General features: G+C 43.7%; 1 protein-coding gene across 2 annotated transcripts in view; it reads left to right on the top strand.

Moving 5' to 3' along the window:
* The window catches only part of ANTXR1 (ANTXR cell adhesion molecule 1), a 241,700-nt gene that overhangs the window by 108,611 nt on the left and 109,375 nt on the right, over positions 1 to 23,714 (top strand). For both annotated transcript variants that reach the window (XM_022561340.2, XM_022561341.3), the window contains exons 11-12: positions 7,347 to 7,416; positions 8,913 to 8,991. In XM_022561340.2, the coding sequence (XP_022417048.2) occupies positions 7,347 to 7,416; positions 8,913 to 8,991 (149 nt within the window). The remainder of the gene's footprint in view (positions 1 to 7,346; positions 7,417 to 8,912; positions 8,992 to 23,714) is intronic.

Genomic DNA, 23,714 nt, shown 5'->3' with positions numbered 1-23,714 from the left:
CCGTGGAGAATCTTGATCGTTTGCCTCCGAAACTGCCAGACTCAGCTCCTGGTATACTTCAAGCTGCATCATAAAACTAGCTGTGAGACTATGACAATATAAAATGGCTAACTAGTTTAAATTATATCTGTAAAAAAAAAAAGCTAGCTGGGTTGACCATGGGCAAGTCATTTCAACAAAACCTGGGCTCGATTTCCAGCTCTTTTATTAGTGTGCAACACTAACTCAATTAACCAACTTCTCTGAGCCTCAGTTTCCCAAATTGTAAATTAATAATAATAAAGTCAGATGAGACCATGGGTATATAGTGTTACACAAAATCAGTATAGAATAAATACAGATACATATAGATGTATGTGTAGATATAGATGTATGTGTGTGTACGTGTAGATATAATATGCCTGTGTGTATGTACATATGTACACACACACATTCACTAAAACATATCATTTTCCCAGGAATTCCTAATGAGATCACACTCCTTCTTGGATGGGGCTCAAACCCAGCCAAAACTCAGACTGGGATTTGAACCCACAATCCCTGACTTAGGAGGTGACTTGAACCCACTGTCTTTTAATTGAAACTGCTCACCTGGTGTCAGGACTTACTGAAGCTGAGGTTCTTTTGTCTCGTCGCAGAAAGAATTCAGCGTGAGGCAAAGTGTGAGTTTATTAGCACTGGGGGCTTGTGAGAGACACAGGTGGGCAGGCAAGGGAGTGCAGCCCTGAGAACAAAGAGGGCTACATTTTTATAATCAAAGAAATAGTGGGGGGCTTCTCTGGTGTCGCAGTGGTTGAGAGTATGCCTGCCGATGCAGGGGACACGGGTTCGTGCCCCGGTCCAGGAAGATCCCACATGCCGTGGAGCGGCTGGGCCCGTGAGCCATGGCCGCTGAGCCTGCGCGTCCGGAGCCTGTGCTCCGTAAAGGGAGAGGCCACAACAGTGAGAGGCCCGTGTACCGCAAAAAAACCTTCTTCCTTATTTACATCATTAGTACCTCCTTACTCTATATGGTTTAACCAGAACTGTTATGGAGCTATTTAAATCATATGTATATTAGCAAAAGGTGGTGACATATACTAAAATATGGTAATTCATTTCAGGTTTCCGTATAATGTCCCCTTTCACCTAGTTTCTTTCCCCTTTCAGCCTTTCTTGGCCACATGCAAAAATGCTACTCTTCAAAGACCATTAACTGCTTGACTTCGTGTAACAAGATTCAGACTCCATATCTATTGTCTTGCGTTTTAACTTTCAGGGTTTGTGGCTTGAATGTGCCTGGCCTTCTTTCAAGATAGTGTAGATTGTTGCTAGGTTACTGGATTCTTTTCTTGAGTGGTCAGTAGCTTACAACAGTCTCCCAGACTCCCTTAAAATTCCCTTTCTATCCTCACTCCCCTAGTGGGATTTCTAACTAACTATTTAATTATTCTATTCTATCCCTATCACTAATGCCTAAAAAGATGTTTGACAGAACAATGTAATCAAGCAATTAGACATTTTGAAATGTTTAATTTTCAGTTCCTCTGATTTTAAACCACACATTCATTGTCTGTTTCAAAGGCTTGGATACCCGTGTAATAATGTGGAGTAATGTTTACTAAATGTTCATTAAGTGCCCAGTAACATACTTCCACGCACTTTCTCTCACTCCCCACACAACCCCGCACAATGATGGCGTCACGTTCACAGCCGAGGAACTCGTCCCCAGTCACACACACTAGTAAGAGGACCTGGGATATGAACCTGCGCCTGTTTGACTCTGGAGTCTACCGGGCCCTGTGCCCCTTGTACTCATCCTCAGGGATGCTCAGATCCCAAGCCTGGGTGTCTGGTGTTTCGGTGTAAGGACACTCATTGATCCCCAGATCCTGATTTAAATCAAGCTCTGTTCGATTATCAGACTCTTGTAAGACATATGCTTTGGATTCACCTATGTCGTAGGTATACACTGAATTCGGAACTACCTTTGGCAAAAGGCAAGGAAATTTATATTTATAGATCATCTAAAAATTCCCTGAAGGTCTAGTTTCGAACTCCCGCCCCTCCCTAATTTCCTCCCAGCTCCCAGCGTCCATTTTCCTCGCCCACCCAGTGCTAACGAGCAGTGTAATGGCCACCGGTGGACAGAGGACTGAGGCCCTCCAGAGGATGATGACCCCATAAATGTCACCACACCACTGGCTTTGGCAGAGGTGGCCATGAGGTTGGCATGGCCCCCGAGCCAAACGTGGCCCAGCCGAGGAGGAAGGCTTTGGGCCCTGCTTCCCAAGTGGACGTTCCAGGAAAGAGTCAGATGACGAAAGTTATGGAAACCAAATGGCCCTCCTTTGTTTAGAGAGAAAGAGGGGAAAAAAAGTCACTCATTTTTGTGGTAAAGTGGAACACGCTCCAAACCAAACAATCCCTCTCAGACCCAAAAATGCCAGCTCCCCAGAGCAGGCCCACAGCCTGGGAGGCTGATGAGCTGATGGGAGGCCGTGTCGAGCTGGTGCTACGGCCTCGGCCGCGTCTCCTCCGTCCTCCCAGCGAGGGTCTCGTCTGCTTTGCTCCAGAAATAGCTGGTCTCCCAGGCAGGAAAGGAAAATGAAAAGAGGGGGCAAGTGAGAAGCGGTCCACCTGACCTAGGCTAACCGAGCCAACCTTGGGCTCTCCCTCCCTTTCCTGTTGCGATGTAGGGAGGAGAGGAGCTGCTCAGAGAGAGCCCGGGAGGGAGCCTGGGCCCCCGGTGCGTGGCTGCGGCGCGCCCCCTTCAGCTCCGCCCGCAGAATGCAGTCAGGAGTCACGAGGCCTCCTGCGGCCTCGCCGTGGCCGGCCTGTGACGCCGTGGCCGGCCTGTGAGTCCGTGGGCGGGCTCCGTGGGCAGGGATCTGCACTCCCAAGTATTACTAGAGCATTTGCAGCACCAAGAGAAAGTAAATATAGGTTGTCATCAGCCACGCCTGTCCCGAGTTTGGTTTATCCTCTAATACGAGCCTTTCCTGGAACAGGGAGGCGCTTGGTGAGAATACTGGAGAATCCAGTTCTAGTCCTGACTTTGCCTCTGACACTCTGTGCAATCAGGGGTTACTGTGGCCTCTCTGAGCCTCCATTTTGCATCTGGAAAATGAGCCCAGTGAGCCCTGCCTTGCCTTGGTTCGTAAGGTTGTAGTGAGAGGAGATCAAGCGTGCCTCTCATCAAGAGGTGGCAACCAGACTGCCCAGGTGCTGATCCAAGCTCCCCTGTGTAACGCTGGGCAAGTGTCTCCACCTATGTCTGTTAAATGAAGGGAATGACGTCCTTCCCTGATAGCACTGCTGGAAGGTTACACTAGATTACGTGATGTGTATGATGTACTTAGAGAGCACCGACACACGTGCCCCAGCTAGTCTCGCTGTCGTTATTGCCATCGTAGATGGGAAAACATCTTGAAGGTAATAATGCTCGGTTCAGGCACTGTGTGATCCGCCACTATCCTCATAAGCTTCATAATTGTACTCAACATACAGTCACTATTCTGGCAACATTCCATAATCTGCCAGTGCTCGTTCTAAATATGAGGGGAACCTCCAGTAGCTTCCTGTTACATTTAGGAGAAGTCCCCAAAGCCCCACCATGACCCGCAAGGCCTTGGTCATCTGGTCCTGCTGCCTTTTCTAGCCTCATTTTGAGACACTGTCTCACTGAAATTCAACAGCCTTGTCAGCCTTCTGTGAGCTCCTGGAAGACCTGGGCTCCTTCCTGCTCCAGGATCTATGCAGCTCCAGTGCTCTCCCACCCCATCTCCTCTCCACCCAGCCTTAGGTCTCAGCTCACAGAGCCTTTCCTCAGGGAAATATTTCCTGACTTCCCAAATGAGAGCAAGCCCCCTGCTTTTCCTTCTTTGTGCTCATCATAATTTAATTAAATAGTAATTTGTGTAATAACAGCATCTTTTTCTGCTTTCTTGTGCTTTCCTCATGAACTCTCTTCCTCAAGAACTCCTATTCACCCATCAAAACCCAACGTTCATGTTATTTCCTATGCGGAGCCCTCCCTTATTTTCTCTATTCACCTCACTCAAACAGGGTTACTCATTCTTTTTTTTTTTTTTTTTTTTTTGTGGTACGCCGGCCTCTCACTGTTGTGACCTCTCCCGTTGCGGAGCACAGGCTCCGGATGCGCAGGCTCAGCAGCCGTGGCTCATGGGCCCAGCCGCTCCGCGACATGTGGGATCTTCCCGGACAGGGGAACGAACCTGTGTCCCCTGCATCAGCAGGCAGACTCTCAACCACTGTGCCACCAGGGAAGCCCAGGGGTACTCATTCTTATTAGAATTCTAAATGAAGTTTTGATGTAGTAGATGGCATTTGCCTGGAGGGCCTAAGAGTGCCTGCATTTTGTTCGGCTAATTATCCCTTCTCCTTAGGCTACACACCCAAGGAATAACAAGAAATAAATGCCACTTATTATTAGCTAAGTTCAATGTCTGATGTCCCCAGGGCATAGGCCTGCCCACATTCCCTAAATCCAATAGATAACTAAAACAGTGGCCATTAAACAAAAAAAAAACTGCAGTGCTTCTTTTGTTGTGTTCACTTCCAGGCCTAGCACAATGCCTGGCACATGGTAGACATTCAAGAGAATATGTTTTTTAATAAAAATGAATATGTTTAAATAAGCAACAAGGATATGTTGTACAGCACAGGGAAATATAGCCATTATTTTGTAATAACTTTAGATGGAGTATAATATATAAAAATATTAAATCACTATGTTACACACCTGAAATTAATACAGTATGGTAAATCCACTCTCCTTCAATTAAAAAAAAAGTCTTGTACTAAAGACTAAGATTAAAAAAATGGGGCTTCCCTGGTGGCGCAGTGCTTGAGAGTACGCCTGCCGATGCAGGGGACACGGGTTCGTGCCCCGGTCCGGGAGGATCCCACGTGCCGCGGAGCGGCTGGGCCCAGAGCCATGGCCGCTGAGCCTGCGCGTCCGGAGCCTGTGCTCCGCAACGGGAGAGGCCACAGCAGTGAGAGGCCCGCGTACCTCAAGGAGAGAAAAAAAAAAAAAATGTAATATGGGCTTTCCTGGTGGCGCAGTGGCTGAAAGTCCGCCTGCCGATGCAGGGGACACGGGTTCGTGCCCCGGTCCGGGAAGATCCCACGTGCCGCGGAGCGGCTGGGCCCGTGAGCCATGGCCGCTGGGCCTGCGCGTCCGGAGCCTGTGCTCCGCAACGGGAGAGGCCCCAACAGTGAGAGGCCCGCGTACCAAAGTAATATTTTTACTTCTTCAAAAAAAACTGAATGTGTTTAATAACTATCTCCCCTGCAGTGTCATGAAAAGCAGAGACTGTTTCTCTTCTCAAAGCCTGTGTCTCTAGCTCATAGTAGGCCTTGAATAAATATTTGTTGAGTGAATGAGTGAATGACCTGAAATAACCTCCCTAACTTTTCACCACTTGAAGTTCTCCCGAGACATCAGGGGAGACTGTAATTGGCCGTCCTCTTCATCCTCCTTCCATGGAGACACAGTGCTTAGAACTCAGATGTGTCCTCCAACTCCCATCCCATGTGGCTCTGGTCCTTAAATCCAGGCATGGAGGGTATGAGGCTTCCTAATCTCCACTCAGGCAAGTGTTTAGTGGCCCACATTCAAATATCATTAGAGACATCAGTTTCATATCAAGTGCCAACAACAGCATGGCAACCTTCCATTACATATGGAAAGGCTTCCTTTCTGTCTTCTAGGTATTTGTATTCACAGCTTGATTAAAGGAACACATATTATTCATCTTCATATCACCTACAGGTCCTACCACGATCTTTTGAACAGAGCATGCACCCAATAAATGTTGAGTCATGAAGGAATGACTACCATATGCTGAGTATAGTAACTTCTCAGCCCTGCTTCTGGCCCCAGAATCTGGGACACAGTGAAGTTTTGAAGGAGTTCAAGATTAAAACTGCTTAAGCTTTTCCCCGGGCATCCACTAGGATAAGAAAAAGAACTCCCCCACCTCCAGATTCCCCCCACTCTAATCCATCTTTCACAGCTACATTTGCTAAGACTTCCAAAATCGTCACTTCAAGTTTTTCTCCAAAAACCTCCAAAGTTCTTTTCATAGCCAATATAATAGGCCTAGGTCCAAATCCCTCAGTCTTAACTCGAAGAACTTGGAGCACACATTTTCCTATACTGATCTTTTCAAATCCTCCTTACGTCCTACCCCGGGGCAACCCTTTTGTTTGCTCTGTCTTTGCTGATGCCATTCCTCCCACCAAGAACGCCTCTTCCCCATCTCTCCGGTGAAGCGCAGTTCATGTTTTGTATTCCCTGTGACCTCATCGTATCACCCACCTAAAGGAAGCTGCTCTGTCTTCTGAAGCCAAACCATATTTTGGCTTAGCTACTTGTATCTGTCAGCAAACTTTTTTTTAATTGAGATATAATTGACGTATAACATTATATTAGTCTCAGGTGTACAACGTAATGATTCAATATTTGTATATATTGCGAAATGATCACCACAATAAATCTAGTTAACACCCATCACCACACATAGTTATAATTTTTTTCATAGGAAAAGAACTTTTAAGATTCACTCTTAGAAACTTCCAAATGTAATGCTGCACATTACATCCCCATGACTTATTTATTTTATACCTGGAAGTTTGTACCTTTTGACCATCTCACCCATTTCACGCACCCCACCCCCGGCCCCTGCCACTGGCAACTACCAGTCTGTTCTCTGTATCTATGAGTTGTGTTTTTTTTCTTTTTTAGATTCCACATATAAGTGAGATTATACGGTATTTGTCTTTGACTGTCTGACTTGTTTTACTTAGCATAATGCCATCAGGGTCTACCCAAGTTGTCACAAATGGTAAGATTTCCACTTTTTGTGGCTAAATAGTATTCCATTCTACATATATATGCCCTATTTTCTTTACCCATTCATCTGTAGATGGACACTTAGGTTGCTTCTGGGTCTTGGCTATTGTAAACAATGCTGAGTCAGCAAACTTTTCCCATGACTATGGCTTCTCTCTCAAACTAGACTTAGACCTGAAACTCCCCAACTATCAGTCTAATACCTTCTCATTTCCCCTCAAGGATGCCTGGTCTATGGTAAGAACTCACCCTCTATTTGCTCACTGCTTGACTCCACTGGACATACAGGATCAGAGACGAGTGGTATTCAGGCAGAAGACCTTGAGTTCACTCTAGTGGATTTTACAGCTTAAGATGAGTTTATATTTCAAAACATTACTGCTTTTCCAGTTTCTCCCAGGACTTGGTTGATGGTCTGTAGGAAGCACTGAATATGAAATTATAAACTTGCCTCACTCCTCTTAATCCAGTGACTTCCTTTTTACAGATGAGAAGCCCTTCACTGTGGAAGATACTTATTTGCTGTGTCCAGCGCCTATCTTAAAGGAAGTTGGCATGTAAGTTTCCACCAGCAGCTAAACCCCACAGCCAGGGAGGAGAAAGGAGGTAGAGGGGGGACAAAAGGAGGAGAAAGAGTCTCTCTTCTTTGTCATTATAGAGCCTTTCTCTAGACTCCTCCACATAATGATAATGGTGCCGATGCTTTGCAGTGAGCCAGACACCAGGGTAAACATTTCACAAAGGGTACCTCCCTTTATCCTCCCAAGAGCCCCATGAACCAGACACACACCATCCCAGTTATACAGATGTGAAATCTATAGCTGAGAGAATTTAAGTAGCTTTCCCGAAGGTCACACAGCAATAAGTGGAAGAGTATGGGTTCAAAACAAGGTCTGTCTGGCTTAATCACAGCTACATTTCTAGAAAGCTCTCATGCTTCCCAAAGCACTCTCATATCATAACCTCACCCTGTCATCATAATTGCCCTTCTAGATGATTATATCCTTTCTTAGAGATAAAGAAACTCAGAAAGGAAGCTCAAAAAGGATAAGTGGGTCCACGACTGGTTCAAGACCCCACGTTCAGACCCCTCTGAGGCCATGTTCAGTGTTCCTTCCTCAGTGTCTCTCCAGAGCACCATGTATTCAGCCAGGCGGCCCGAGGTTCCCTGAACTAATTTATGGAGAAAATCTTGCGATGGTGCAGTTATAGTAAATGCTGATGAGATGAGATCAAAATATTCAAGAGGAGGGAGAGAATTAGCACCCTGAGCAAGAAAAGAAATATGCGGGGAAACAGAGAGGCGATGTTTGTGAAAGAGCACAAACTAGCCTCTCTGTAAACACATCTATAATAGACTGAAGATAGAATGGAGGCTATAAGGAAAAATGCGAAACTTGATCATCTGAATTCTGCTTTCAGTCATTTGTTCAAATTACAAAGCTTCCAACTCTGGTTGCCTAACGTCAACCTGTGATACCACTGATTCCACAAACTAGCCCCGTGTCCATGCTGCAGAATGCAAGCTTGTGCTTCAGTGAGCATCTTATAGACGGGAGGAAATAGAAGGCAAATTAGTTCATTTACTGCTGTACCTCTGTGAGTTGGCTGGGTAGCAACAAAACCACGGCCATCAGAATCTGATCACTGAGAGTCCAGATAACAATAGAGTTTCCAGCTTGACCAGTTTATCCCCCACTGATTTGAACCATTTGTTAAGAATACTTCTTCGTACTACAATGGGACAAGTAAATTAAATGGGAGCAGGCTCTGCCCATTCAATGCAATTCTCCACAATGTAAGAAGGGCTGGATACGCTGCCTTGATACACCAGCCGGGTGTATCCTGACATCTCTCTAGAATGTTAGAGGTGGATGGGCCCTGGAGACCATCCTCCACATTTTACAAATGAGACAGCTCAGGCCCCCAGAGGAAGAGACTACAGTCCCAAGGGTAGTTCAGAGCAGAGCCCTCGGGGGACCTGTGTGTCCTGCTCTCGGCCCCTTGCTCCTTGCCCACATGCTGAGTATCCTTGGTTCCCATGTCATTGCAGGAAAGCCGCGCTTCAGGTCAGCATGAACGACGGCCTCTCCTTCATCTCCAGTTCTGTCATCATCACCACCACACACTGTGTAAGTCATCACCTTTCCCTTTACTGAGAACTTCATTGGCATTACCGTCTCCCTGGCAAGTTTCTTTTACCAGTTCTGCCTTCTGTTCATTGAGCTTTGACCCTGGCACTGCTAGGCCAGCCGTGGGCTACATCGGGGGCTGTACATGTATCACGAGTGTATCAAGAATGCCTGTACTTCCCCGGGTTCCCCATTTCTGTTACTGAGGGTGAGACCTGGACGCACTTTCACAACCAGATGGCAAGCTGGGACCAGGGTCTGTGCAGTATTGAGTGGGGATGCCTGGATGGACTGGGTCTGGGTGAAAATTCATAGAAAAAAATTGGACGGTATATATAGGAAACACATCTTAGGGAGTTTTTCCTCTAAAAGGAAGCAAGAAAATGGGGCAATAACTGAAGGAAGAAGTGGAGTATAAAGAGAGGCTTTTATTCAGAATGGAAGAAATTGTAGCTTGTTGATATGATTGTGGAAATAATCCAGGAGAAAATGGAAAATTCATGAAACAGGAAAGAAGCAGGGAGGGGCCCTATGACATAGGGGTTGTGAGGCAGAGTGTGGACTGCATCCTTTACCAGCTCCTCAGATGCCCCGTCTCTGGATCCTTCGTGGCAGGTAGCATTCATCTCTGACTACACATAAGATCACCTGGAGAGCTTTTAAAAAATATGGATGCCCTGACCTCATGCCAGACCAATTGAAACAAAGTCTCTGGAGTGGGCCCCAGCTTTGGTGGATTCAGGGCCCCCTTGGGAGGGTCTTTTGTGCAGCTATGGCTGAGAACCCTTCAACCCGTGTAGTTGCTCCCACGGTCAGTGTCTTGGAGCCCAGCCCATCAGAGGGCAGTCGGGACTTGGTTAGCTCATATACAGGTCTCAACCCCTAATATGAACATTTCTGAAAGAATCTTTGTCTGAATATTCAGTTTCTATATCCAAATGCACTTTTCCCATGAGCTCACTCTAGAGACAAATGTGTTTTGGCCTGATGGTCAGCTTAGGCAGATACCATGGTCACTTCCTGGCTGGCCTTTGGAGGGCATGTCATTAGAACCCCTCGGTGACTGGGGTTTGTGTCCTTAACACCATCCAGGTGGACGAGAGAGAGCAGACAGGCACTGGAGCCAGACAAGGGAAAAATGAGTTGTCTCACGGATGAGCAGGAGACCAGGCCTCACAATGGACAGCACACCCTCCCAGCTCCCCTGCCTTCCCCTACACACACACACACACACACACACACACACATACACACACACACTTTCCATCCTATGTTAGGAACCAACCAGTTTTCTTGAAAGCAGGGTAAGCCAGTGCAATGGGTACAGACAATGGAAAAGTTTTACTGGACAAAAGTAAGAGACTAGGGTTGTCACAGGGACATGTCACCACTGAGAAATGTCTGTGTCTCAGGCATGCCTCAGTGGAATGTCAAATCTGGACACCAAATATGAAAACTGGATTCAAGAGCAGTGAAATTTCTCCAAGCGTACCCTGCCTGATTCTTTTAGAAATTGACCCTTTTGGAAACTGCCAACCTGCAGGAAATGATTAAAATACCCCAAATCTAATAACTCCATTCCAGATTCCTCCCTGCTTTTGAATGATCCAACAGTTTGGGCCTGTATTTCTCATTATGTCTGACCAGACCAGAGAAACAGCTATGCCCCGAGGCCGCGAGGGCAGGGAGGTGGGAAGGGGAAATATCTTGGGGCCAAGCGTGTGGTGTGGCAGAAGCAGGACTACAAATTTAAGTTCTGGACCTCTAAACCAAGAAGAAAGGGTGTCCCCACTAATGTACCCCAAAAGGAAAAGAACTCCTGGTAAAGTCCCTCTTATGTCTTCCCAGCTCACTGCACTTACGCCTCCCATCTCCTTCATCTGAGTGCAAGTCACTAGGTTTTCTGTTCGACTGACCCTTGACTGGTACCACCTCATAACGTCTTCTGCATTATTGCCCTGTCGCTTGAGAATGCTGCGTGTCTACAACAAAATTATAAGCACCCTAAGATTTTAGAGCCAGGTCCATTCACTCATTTATTCAACAAGTATTCACTGATTATGGACAATGTGCCAGATAGGCACTGCCCTGGGTGCTCGGGATACATCAGGACACAACAAGACAAGAATCTCTTATCTCGCAGGGATGCGGGGAGAGAAGGCAGACAGTGAACAATGGACGTAACAAATGAATCGCACACTATGTTAAGAAATAATATAGGCTATAGAAAAAATAGAGCAGAGTAAGAGGTACTGCTTGAGTGAGTGAGTTCAAATTTTAAATAGAGATACGTTGAGAAGGTGGCATCTGAATAGAGACTTTGAAGTTAACTGTGAGGCACCTGGGGAAAGAACACGCCAAACACTGAGCCCCAGTGCTCAGAGCACACAAACCAGTGTCGCCTGGTGTGTACAAGGAAGAAAGTGGTCGGTCACTGGAAGAGAGTGAGTGAGGCGACATTAGGCGGTGAGGTTATGGGGACGGAGAGTGGAGGGTCTTGTTAGAACTTCAGCTTTTGCAGAGGCACAACGCAATCTGACTTACACCTGAAAGATCACTCGGCTGCTGGAACAGCCCGTGGGAAGACAGGGGTGGAAGAACCATGACTAGTTAGCAGGGTTATGGCAATATTTCAGGCAAAAGTGATGATGGTGGCTTGACTCAGAAGGGAGCAGTGGCAATGAGAGAAGAGGTCAGACTCAGATGTGTCTTAAAGGCAAAGCTAACTTATTTCCCAAAGCATTAGACATAGGGCTTGAGAGGAGAGGAATCAAGAATGGCCCCAAGGTGCAGCCACTATGGAAAACAGTATGGAGATTCCGTAAAGAACTAAAAATAGAGTCGCCATATGATCCAGCAATCCCACTCCCGGGTATATACCTGGAGAAAACCATACTTCGAAAAGATACATGCAGCCCAATGTTCATAGCAGCACTATTTACAATAGTCAAGACATGGAAGCAACCTAAGTTGCATTCATCAAGAGATGAATGGATAAAGAAGATGTGATATATATATATATATATGTATGTATACACAATGGAATATTACTCAGCTGTAAAAAGAATGAAGTAATACCATTTGCAGCCACATGGATGGACCTAGAGATTATCATACTAAGTGAAGGAAGTCAGAAAGAAAAAGACAAATACCATATGATATCACTTATATGTGGAATCTAAAATCTGGTACAAATGAATTTACTTACAAAACAGAAACAGACTCACAGACATAGAAAACAAATTTATGGTTACCAAAGGGGAAAGGGCGTGGGAGGGGTAAATTAGGAGTTTGGGATTAGCAGATACAAACTACTGTACATAAAATAGATAAATAACAAGGTCCTACTGTATAGTGCAGGGAACTAAATTCAATAGCCTATAATAAATCATAATGGAAAAGAATATGAAAAAGAAGATAGATAGATAGATAGATATGATACTGAATCACTGTGCTGTACACCAGAAACTAACACAACATTGTAAATCAACTATACTTTAATAAAAAATTTTTTTAAAAAATGACCCCAAGGGCTTTGGCCTAAGTAATTGAAAGGACGGAGTTGCCCTCAGTTGACAGGAAGAAGACTGAAAGGGGAGATTTGAGGCAGAGGGGGATTTGGGAGATCAGTTTTGCTGTCGACCAGTTTTGCAACTTAGACCGAGTTATTTAGCTCCTAGGTGCCTCAATTTCCTAATCTGTAAAATTAGAAAAATAATAATTTACATGTCTTAGCAGTATTGTGAGTATTAAATGAAATGATTATGTAAAGTGCTTGGCGGAAGGCCCGACCAGTAGTAAGTGCTCAATAAATGTTAATTGTTATTATAGTGGAAGCTTAGTCAAAATTACTGACCTAATTGGAGATTCTTCCCAGAGAGTCAGCTTCTCACTTCAGAGTCCCTTATAACAAAAGGATTTTTCTGACACAAGATGTATTCCTATGAGTACATGTTTGTCACTCGACCAAGCCCAGGTGATTGAAAGGGGGCAGACAAGCCAAAACCATCCAGAGAAGAGGACCTATATTCAAATATTCAATCCCAATCTCCAACAGGTCCTACACAGAAGCTCAAATTAAAAAGACTAAAGCCATCACTGGGCAAAATAGAGATGCAGGTGGAGTGTGTGGTAATCCAGAATATGAAGTAAGGTCTTGGACTTGCCTTTGTTTCCTGGGCAGCTGGTTTGGAGGACAAGGTTTTTAGATCAAAAACTATCCCCTGGGTCTGAGTAAAGGGTTAGACTTGTCAGTACCAGTCTCAGCCTGCCCAGTCCATCACCTGGAACCAAAAATAATTTTAAAATATGTAATTGAGCCTCTTTTTTTCTTGCTTTATTTGGTGCCCATTTGGACAACCGTGTCCAAGATCTGCAATGAATAACTGTTGCCTCTGCCAGGAGCAGAAATTCCATGAAGTTTTACAGGAAAGAGATTTTTCCATCCAAGAGCTAAAAGATTCCTATACTAATGGTAAACTTTGTTGAGCTCCATGACTATAGAAAATGGTCAAACATCCAAAGCCCTCTCTTTCCGGCATATTAAACACTTCCCACCTCTAGAGTCTTCACTGGACTCCTTTTTCTTCTCCAACTCTAGCAATAGGTTGAGAAAGTCACTAATATGGTGCTGCTCTAAGGGAAATAGAAAAAAGAAGTTTGTCCTTTTGAGAACAAAGCAAGTAAATTTAGGACCTTAAGGAACTTTTCATGAAAGGTTGTCTTCTTCTGGATAAGTACCTTAAAAGTCTATAATTTCCCACCCAAGGTGTACAAAAATCAGAGAATCATTCAACAAGTATTTCTCAAACTCCTCCTGTGTCTCCAGTGCTCCATTTACATTTTACAAGTCGCTGTCCCTAAGGAGCTTAAAATCCAGCTTGGGAAATGAGTCCAACAAGCACATAAAAGAGTATGTAACAAAGACCAAGATTGTGGAAGCCAGGTGTATAAATGCTGTGGGATTTCAGAGAGGAGAAGAAGGGGTGAATCCAGGAAGAGTCACAAGGGCTTCATGGAGGCCATAAAACCCAACTGGTGATTTGAAAAATGATAAGAACAGGTAAGAAGTGGGAAGGGGCCCTCCCCTAAAGGGAAACCAACGTGAGCAAGGTCTAGATATGGCTATGAGCCTAGTTTGTCCATGGTCCTTCCCAGGAACCATGATTGTTTTCTTCCTTTCCTCTCATTTTGTATCAATTTCTGGTGCCTTCTAATTGGAGGCCATTTCTCAGGTTGGCAACTACTCTCCTAGGATGTACACTCCACACCCTTGATCACCTGGTGTGTAACAGTGAGGCCCAGCTGATGCTTCTCCCTATTAACTATGATTAGGATTCGATTTGTGTTGGTTTCCAGGATGGAGAATCACAATATTTAAAGAAAGAAAAGAGGGGCTTCCCTGGTGGCGCAGTGGTTGGGAGTCCGCCTGCCGATGCAGGGGACACGGGTTCATGCCCCGGTCCGGGAAGATCCCACATGCCGCGGAGTGGCTGGGCCCGTGAGCCGTGGCCGCTGGGCCTGCGCGTCCGGAGCCTGTGCTCCGCAATGGGAGAGGCCACGGCAGTGAGAGGCCCGCGTACCGCAGAAAAAAAAAAAAAAAAAAAGATAACCAACAAGGACCTACTGTAGCACAGGGAACTAAACTCAAGATGTTGTAATGACCTATAAGGGAAAAGACTGTGAAAAGGAATGTATATATATACACATACATATATATATATATATATATATATATATAAAACTGAATCACTGTGCTGTACACCTAAAACTTCCACAAAATTGTAAATCAACTATACTTCAATTTAAAATTATTTTAATTAAAAAAATGAAAATTTTTTTTTTATTTTAAAAATTAAAAAAAGAGCCATTCTCTCTCATGCACAGTGTAGCCCATATACTCCTAGAGGAAAAACAGACTGTCTCATTCACAATTGCAACCCAGCACCTGGCATAATGCCTGCACATAGTCATTACTCAGTAGATAGCTGGTGATTGAATGAGTGAATGAATGGACTCAATCAAGGGTCACACTGAGCCCATGATTGTACCTGCTGGTAGGAGAGGAAGGGAGCCAGAATGAGGTAGGATTAGAATAGGGGCACCCAGCTGGTTGGAGGGTAGGCCTCCAAAGAGGATGACCAGCAACCCAATATGCATATCCAAGGAGCACAGGGAGCTTGAGCCTGAATTAAGAGGACCAAATCTACCAGATGAGAGACCACAACCAGTGAACCAGGCAGGGCAAAAGTCAAAGGCCTCTTTAGAGCGGTGCTAACTCCACAAGAGCAGACCTGGAAAAGGGGATCTAGAAATAGCCCACTCAACTGGATCAAGATTCAGGACAGGCTCTGGCCCATGAGAGTCTATAGCACAAGGCTGGAAGGCAAGCAGAATCGCAGAGATTGATATGGACTCTAAGTAACTACATTTGCTAAGTCCAAGGAACACAAAGATATAATACATGAGAAACAGACAAGTACTCCAAGGATTTGCAATTTAATATGATAAGTTCTTTAATCGAGAAACAAACAACGCCTAGTGATACCAGGAAGCGGAGTGTCTGGGGAATCAAAGAAGGATTCACAAGAGAGATAATAAGTGAACTGGGCCAGGAAGAAAGAGTAGGGATTTACTCAGGGTATGGCCTGGGTAAAGGCGTGTTTGGGGCCAGTGGGGCTGTGATTGGTTGGGGTGGGGTATTAGGAGAGAAAGTAGAGACAGAACAATTGGGACCAGTTGGAAAGCCTTCCTTAGCTGCCATATTTTGGAGATGCTTTAATATTTAATTTAAATATAATACAGGATGCAGTTTTGATGTTGAATTCCAGTATCTCCTCATTCAGGAAATCAACATCTTTCATCTTCAAAAAAAGAACCTAGATAACTAGAGAAAAGCTGTGACATAGGGAACACTGGCGTGCCCTGAGTTCACCCTGGAATACCAGAAACTTAGGCTATGGCAGCTCAAATAATCTTGATGCTGCCAGCCAAGGCTGAGGTTACACAGCCTTGATCATGGCTAGCTCAGAAGGGAATGTGCTAGAGCCCACAGATGAATGCTACAGTGGCTGCAGCTAAGAGGCTTCGGACAGAGGGCAGGGACCACCTTCCAACACTGTCTACAGAGTTCTGTTCTAGGCGACTTCCTGGGCGTCCATTTTGTAAGTCAGTTCACTTCTGTTACTAATTGCTTTGAAGTAACTCAGGAAAATGCAAATCCAGCCTAGGTTTATAGTCATATATGTATCTAGGTAAACAAGCAGTTGGCATGACTGCCCTTGCCAAAATTTCTTGAATTTCACCAGCCTAGTAGGGAATGAATCCAGCTGTGCTGAGTGGCAATCTCGCCTTCCCACATAATAAAAAATTATTGCTCACTCTTCAGAAAAAGTAAAGATCAGAGAAGACTTTTTTCTTCTATTTCTTTTCCAAGGTAAACAGAATAGTCCATCAATCAAAATAGGTAGCTATCTTTGGAGTAGCTAATTCATACCAGCAGCTATAAGCATGTGGGCCTCTTCATTAAGGAAAGAAGCGTAGAGAAGCCGTTGCTGGAGGTAAATGGGGCCAAAGATCAGGACTAACAGGTATTGAAAAAGTACTGTGGGCAAAGTGATAGGGAACTCACAAAAGAACAGCCTGTGCTTGCCCTCCAGAAGTCTACAACGTAGTTACCAAGGCAGAATACATACTCCAAGAGGTAAATATATATATTTGGGGGTGCAAAAGGCAAATATCACAGGGCACCCAGAAATTCTTCGTCTATTCCAAAGACTCATGAGCCTCCACCCAGGCCTGTGCATAAGTAAATTGACACAAGCACTACAGACTTTGGGGAGAGTCCACTTAACGGGCTTAGTGGGTTACTTCTCAGTTACCCTAAGAAGGCATTCACCTCTTCCTGCAAAAGGGAGCTGGACAAATCATTTTAGAAATTCAAGGATAACATGTAGGCAGCTCATTATTTACTCAGCCCAAAAACTCTGTCCCTTAAGACAAAAACTCTGTCTTTCCCCCAACAAGACCCTCCCCAAACTGTTTCTCAATTACAGGAAACAACCCTTGGAGAAGACAAGTCCCTTCCAAACAACCAGTGGAGAAGGGCAGGACCAGGGCCCGCACCCTGACATTCCCTGTAGATTTCTTCACCCTAACATCATTCTACTTCCTGTCCAACTCACTCCCACACCCATCTCTCTCCTTCCTCATTCAACCACCGTCTCTTCACAGACGGTGAAGAATTCTTAACCCGGAAAAATAAGGGCAGACTGGATTGGTGGCGAAATAGGAGACTGACCTTGCACAGAGTTTGAATGACAGAAAATGGAACCTGGGCTATGGGCAGCCATTCGAAGGAAGCACAAAGCAATGTTTTTCGAAGGCTTTGGGATCAGATCAATGTGGCAAAAAATCCCAGCCCTTAAATAGCTGGCAGAGGTCCTAGTACACAGTAGATACCCAATTTTAGTCTCCTTGCGCTGATGTTGTAGGCTCTCTAAGAATCAGTGTGGTGACACGGTTTCCAAAGAGACTCTGACTTCTGGTTAAATTAACAGAAGTATGGTATCTGAGACTAAGGAAGTGATAGAACCTTTCAACTTGGTGAAGGTAAAATCTCCTTTCAAGTATTATATTAAATAGTAAGGACACTTCAAAGGAAAACCTTGAAAAACTGAATATGTGAAAAAAGTTTACCAAATATGGTAGATCAGATAGAGTAATAGAATTGAGACTCTTTAGCCTGAAGACATGAAGAAAGACTTGATGGCCATTTTTCTTTGAAGGGCTGTCCTGAGGTGCATCTGCTTTTATTACACAATAAAATACAACATCTACACAGATCTAAACAAAAATAAATAATATAAAGTAATAAATATACAATAAAAATAAACTAATAATAATAAACATGAAAATACAATATCTATACAGAGCTAAGGAGTAGAATAGGCCGTTAGACAGTTTGTGTTTCAGTTTTTTAAAAGGTCCTTCTAATTGGATGCTACAAACAGGTGGGAATGAGCTCCCTGTTGTATCCAAGTTGTATTCAAGTCCAGGCAACTAGACAAGTTGGCATAATTACATAAAGGCCATTCATGCATCAGATAGGCAATTGGACTGGAAAAGCTTTCAGACTCCTTCCAACGCTGAGAGTCTGAAACTCTAGAACTAAAAGTAAGCTAGTGAAAGAGTAAGGAAAACATTAGCAGTCCTATACAGTGTAACAAATGAGTTTGGCTTTTATATTTTGAAAATAAATATGAGAGCCTCTCGTTGGTGACACTGGAGACTGCAGTTCAAACTAGCCAACACCCCCCCTAATACAAATGAGATTATGTTTCAGACCAAAGTGAACTTAAAGCTCCTCCCAAGAACAATTTGTGTTCAAATAACCTCAAACACACCCTCTCATTTACAGGCAATTGATACACTAGTCACAAATCATTCTCATCTATTTATTAGCTAGTCTCAGCAGAGCCGTACATAATTCAAGGTCTTTTTTTACGACATCCAAGTATTTTTTTATTATTATTAACAAGATGACCTGTGGTTTCTTGTACGGTCATTAGAAAGGGCAAAAGACCACAGGCATATCAGAATGCCAAACTCAGATGTCATGCTGTTTATGAACTGAAATAAAAAGAGTTTGGTAGCACCTCTATTTTGATAACGCTTGTATGCATAAAAACCTTTTCAAATATGTTTTGGAGGATTGAGCTGATTTGTTTTTCTTGGATATTTGAGGAATTGGCTTTCAATACTTTTATCTCAAAGCATTTTAAAGGATATTTGCCCTAAGTTTGAAATGTCCTTGTTTTGAGAGTAAATGAGGGGATAAAAAGGATTTTTCTGAATCTGTGCTTCAGAAAACTCTGAGATAAGCACATAATAAGATGGTAATATTTATTTTTAGAAATAAAAGTTAAACCCAAATACTAATCCATAACCAAGATAAACATAAAGGACCAAACTCAGCAGTTAAAAAACACAAGCTTTATAGACTGGATACTCAGATATCAAACAACCAAGCTTCTTTGAATATAAAATAAGAATCCCCAGTCTCTGAATAAGAACCTGAGAGAAAGTACATGCCCTCAGTATACGAGCTTTAGTGAAAATGACCAGTATGTGCATTTATGCCTGCTCTTGGGTCACTGGGGCTATTCCAAAGGGTTGAGTCTTTTGGGTTGAGCATTCTGGATTCACAAATCCAGTCGTGCGAGGCACAATTGCAGGAAGACGTGCACAGTTTAAAGAGGGTCCAAAAGCGTGTGCGTGTGGAGAGAAAGAGAAAAGGGTAGAGGTGCTGGGGCAGGAAGAGAGGGAGGACAGATTAATAATTTGGGAAATACGACCAAATCGCAGAGAAAGCCTGAGAGCATCTTCTGTCTGCCAACCCTAAAATAATGCCAGCTCTTTAAATGATCCAAATTTGGCAAAAATCAGTGAACTAGGCTATCACAGAACTGGAGGAGACAGCAATCAAACCCAGGCCACATTGTCCTGGTTGGGAGATTACAGTCACAGTGCACCAAATCACAAGCTCTCTCCGGGTCCTTACACATATCTTCTGATCAGGATATTATTGGGGATGTGATTTACATTGTTTGCACTCCCAAAGAGCAGACAAACTCTTTCCTCTGCTCCCTACAGAGTGACAAGGTCCCACGAGGGTATATGAGCGCCATTCCTTTTGCAAAGCAGCCAACTTCTCACCTGTTCATTAGGGCAGCAAGGAAATTCAAAGGTCAGTGATTTAATTTACAGCTCCCCAAAATAAGAGTCTGTGCCACAAGCAATACATAACTAGCGTTCCTTTGTTGTAACTGTGGTTGCTAGAACAGATGTTAGTTTAGCCAGTGCCCAAAGCAGTGTGCTTAATATTTTGTTTCATTTATTTAAAAAATTAAAAAGCACTTGAATCATTGGCAACTAAAATATTCCTGGGTTTCTTTTACATACCATCCAGCATCGGGAAAACTGTTTCATTTGCAGGCCAAGGAAGCATGAAAAGTACAGCTAAGGCAATTTTATTTTATCTGCATTGCCCAAATTCATGGACTTAGAAGAGGTAGCTTAAAAGCTTAAGGCTTTAAAGATTGTATGTAAAAGGTGCAGACTCACCGAAATAGATGTCTGCCAAAGGCTGTTCATGATAGAGTCCAATCTGGCAACCTCGGATGACCTTCAGCTGCTGGCCTTAAAATTCGTGAATGCAAATTTTAGATCCCTAACAGATTCAAATATTTGATGATAAGCCAGTATTTGTGTTTCATAATTCCTCACTCTAAATAAAGTTATGTTCATCCTTGCTGTGTGCCTTTGATCAAATTTCACTTTTCTCCTGGAATGCCCTCTCCTCTCCACCTACCCAAATTTCACCATGGCTGCAAGGCCTGCCAGGTGCTGCCTGGACCTGCCCCAGGTCGCCTCACTGATCTTGGCAAGCCTCCTGAACTCCCTCTGCTCTAAGCTCCAGCACTGTGGTTTATAGTATCATTTAGAGATTAACTGCCCATAATGCGTGCTGCTCTTTGAGCAAAATCTGTGAATCAGTCCTGACTTTCTAACTGGACAGTGTTAACAACTTCCAGGGTTGTAGGCTGACTTTGTTCATCTTTCTGTGTCTCCTACTGATGAGTATGTGTCAGAAACTCAGGAGAAAATGATTTTTTGGTTTCGCAGTACCCTATTATGCAGTTTAGAGACATTGTTTTAAGGACCAGGTCATCACGGTCACCAATAGTAAGCATCTATCTCTGGACGGTGCCACCCAATCATAAACATGGCTTCCACCTTTCCAAGTTCATAATCTAAAGCAACAGCTAACAGTATAGAGAAGGTATGCCTGCTTACAGATAATAGATAATAACGATGCTGACTGATATAGGAAGTATGATCAATAAGACCAATTGAGCATATGCATTAAATAAATAGTTACATTAAAGGCGAGTAGACAAGTCCCTGTAGCTAATGGAACAAAAAATGAAAAAGAGAAATGAGTCTTTCGCTTCCAACGTCATAGCATTTGCACATTACTAAGTAACTTTCTCTGTAACCCTATTTCAACAGCCCACTCACAGGAACTAAGGCATTCTGAATACTTATGAGTTACATCTTGTCTGCATTATTCTCTAAAAACTGGTTTTGATTAACAAGCTCTATGCATTTTATGGAAAGGAAAGTGCTGAAGAAATCCAAGACCTACTTATTATCACCCTCACCATTGCGAGTGACTTGAAATGTCAGGGTGACAAGAGGATGCTGGAGAATCTTGATACAGAGTGTCCTGCCATGATAAGGACCTCAAAGCTTGAGTGTGTAGGAGTGTGGCATCAATCTTCCCCTTCACTGCGTACTACTGATGGCTTATCTAAGTCCTTCTGGTATTATTTTTATAAGGCAAAACGTAATAAGATGTTTAGCAAACTAGAATTGACACGTCCAAATTATTACTGCTCCCTCAAAATATTTACCTTGGAAAGCTGTATACTTAAGAACGCTGTCAAAATTTCAGCTATCTTCTGCACTCCTGCTGTGAAATTGCCGGACTCTGAAGGCACAGTATTTGAATATCCTCAGTCGGGGAATTAGGGAAACATCATCGTCATTTGATATCAAAACAACTCCAAAAGTTGTGGGAACCAGGTCTGGTGAATGGTGGGTTATCAAGCTGGGAACCTCACTGATAAAAAACAAAGCACGACTTAGAAGATATCAGGTTTACTTTTGGTGGCCTATAAGTTGGTTTCAGAAACACTTCCAAGGGAGATGTTTCAGAATTCCTTTGAGCACTGGTTGAATCATTGGAGAGTCTCCAGCATCCAAAGCCACCAGTTTGGAGGGAATTAGATTCATTTGGGTGTGGGAGTGCTACCATATTCACTACATGAACAGCCTCATTACTTTATAGCCCTGCTTTTGAGAAAGAGTTCCACAAGGGCTTAGGTAATTCTCACCTAATATGTTTTCTATACTGCCTACTTCGAGGGTTAAGGAATCCAGTATCTTCAGTGCCTATCACTTTTATTGCCATTTCTAGCCCAGATTACCTCTCAGGTAGTAAGAATAAATCATCATATTTGATTACGTTTTACCCTCATTAATGTTTGATCAACTTTAATGGAAGCTATTAAATTTACCATTGGAAAACTCACTTGGATTTCCCTTTCCTTGACATTGTGATGGCAACCTGAGGGCCTGTGGCTTCCCAAATATGTAACCTGGGACCACCCACCAACACCATAGCTCAGTCACAGTTGCAAGAGGTTGTTCACAGGAATCAAATTTATTTACCTGAGCCAAGTCTGGGCACATCACCAGGAACATGGCTTGGGCACAGAAGCAAGGGAAGAATGGAAAGGAAAGTCACAGTTATTGAAGGAGGCCTGTGCCAGGATCTGTACATACTTTATCCTATGTAACAGCAAATCAATCCTGGGAAGTAGGAGTTATCTCAATATCATATATGTTGAGAAAAGGAAGTTTAAGAGAGAGGTTGGGTAAGTTGCCTAAAGCCCACATATCAATTAGTGGAAGAATTAGGACTTAAATTTAAATTTTACTGAGTCCAGAAATTCAGTTATTTGTAGCGAGGTGGATGGACCTAGAGTCTGTCATACAGAGTGAAGTAAGTCAGAAGGAGAAAAACAAATACCGTATGCTAACACGTATATATGGAATCTAAAGGAAAAAAAGGGTTCTGAAGAACCTAGGGGCAGGACGGGAATAAAGACACAGACCTACTAGAGAATGGACTCAAGGACACGGGGAGGGGGAAGGGTAAGCTGGGACGAAGTGAGAGGGTGGCATGGACGTATATACACTACCAAATGTGAAATCGATAGCTAGTGGGAAGCAGCCGCATAGCACAGGGAGATCAGCTCGGTGCTTTGTGACTGCCTAGAGGGGTGGGATAGGGAGGGTGGGAGGGAGATGCAAGAGGGAGGAGATATGGGGATATATGTATACGTATGGCTGATTCACTTTGTTATAAAGCAGAAACTAATACACCATTGTAAAGCAATTATACTCCAATAAAGATGTTAAAAAACAAAAACAAAATTTTACTGAATCCAAAGCCCAAGCTCTTTGCAGCGAGGCTGGTGAGCTGTTTCCAGTGATGGGACCATGGAGGGGGTGGTGAGCAGCCTGGGGCAACGTTGGCGCCTGTGCCATTTCTGCCCCCCACAAGCTGTGGAAGGCGTTAATCTGCCAAACCGTCATTTCCCTTAGTCTAATAAATACTTGAGGGACAAGTCCTTTTGTGTTTGAAACACTGTATTACATCTCAAAGTCACAAAGATGAGTAAAGTCATATATATGTCCTCCAGGCGCTTAGAGTTCAGTGAGAGGCACATAATGATATAATATCCATAATATACAGGAGACGCTAAGATAGAGATATAAGATAAAATGAGAGCCCAAACTCAGAGTTCAGTGGTAGCATTTACTTGTCTGTGTTCCCCACGCGTACAAGGTGTATGATTAGAGAGACCGTGTCCATCTTTACGCCAGTGCTTGTAGAGGGCCTGGCACATAGTAGGTGTTCAATAAATATGTAAGGTATAAATGCACCGGGTGGAGCCTGAGCTAAGACTTGAAAGATGAAAAACAGTTGCCCAAGCAATGAAAGGAAGAAAGGGTGTTTCAGGGAGAAGAACATGAGAGAGCAGTGAGGTGTATACAGGGAACTACACGTGGTTGAGTTTCGTCAAAGCACA

Source organism: Delphinapterus leucas, chromosome 13 (genome assembly GCF_059928025.1).
Source record: "Delphinapterus leucas isolate spDelLeu-1000000601 "Yukka" chromosome 13, BTC_Dleu_Yukka2, whole genome shotgun sequence".
NCBI lineage: Eukaryota > Metazoa > Chordata > Mammalia > Artiodactyla > Monodontidae > Delphinapterus > Delphinapterus leucas.
The sequence above is the reverse complement of the archived record's forward strand: the minus strand, read 5'-3'. Positions and strand labels throughout refer to the sequence as shown.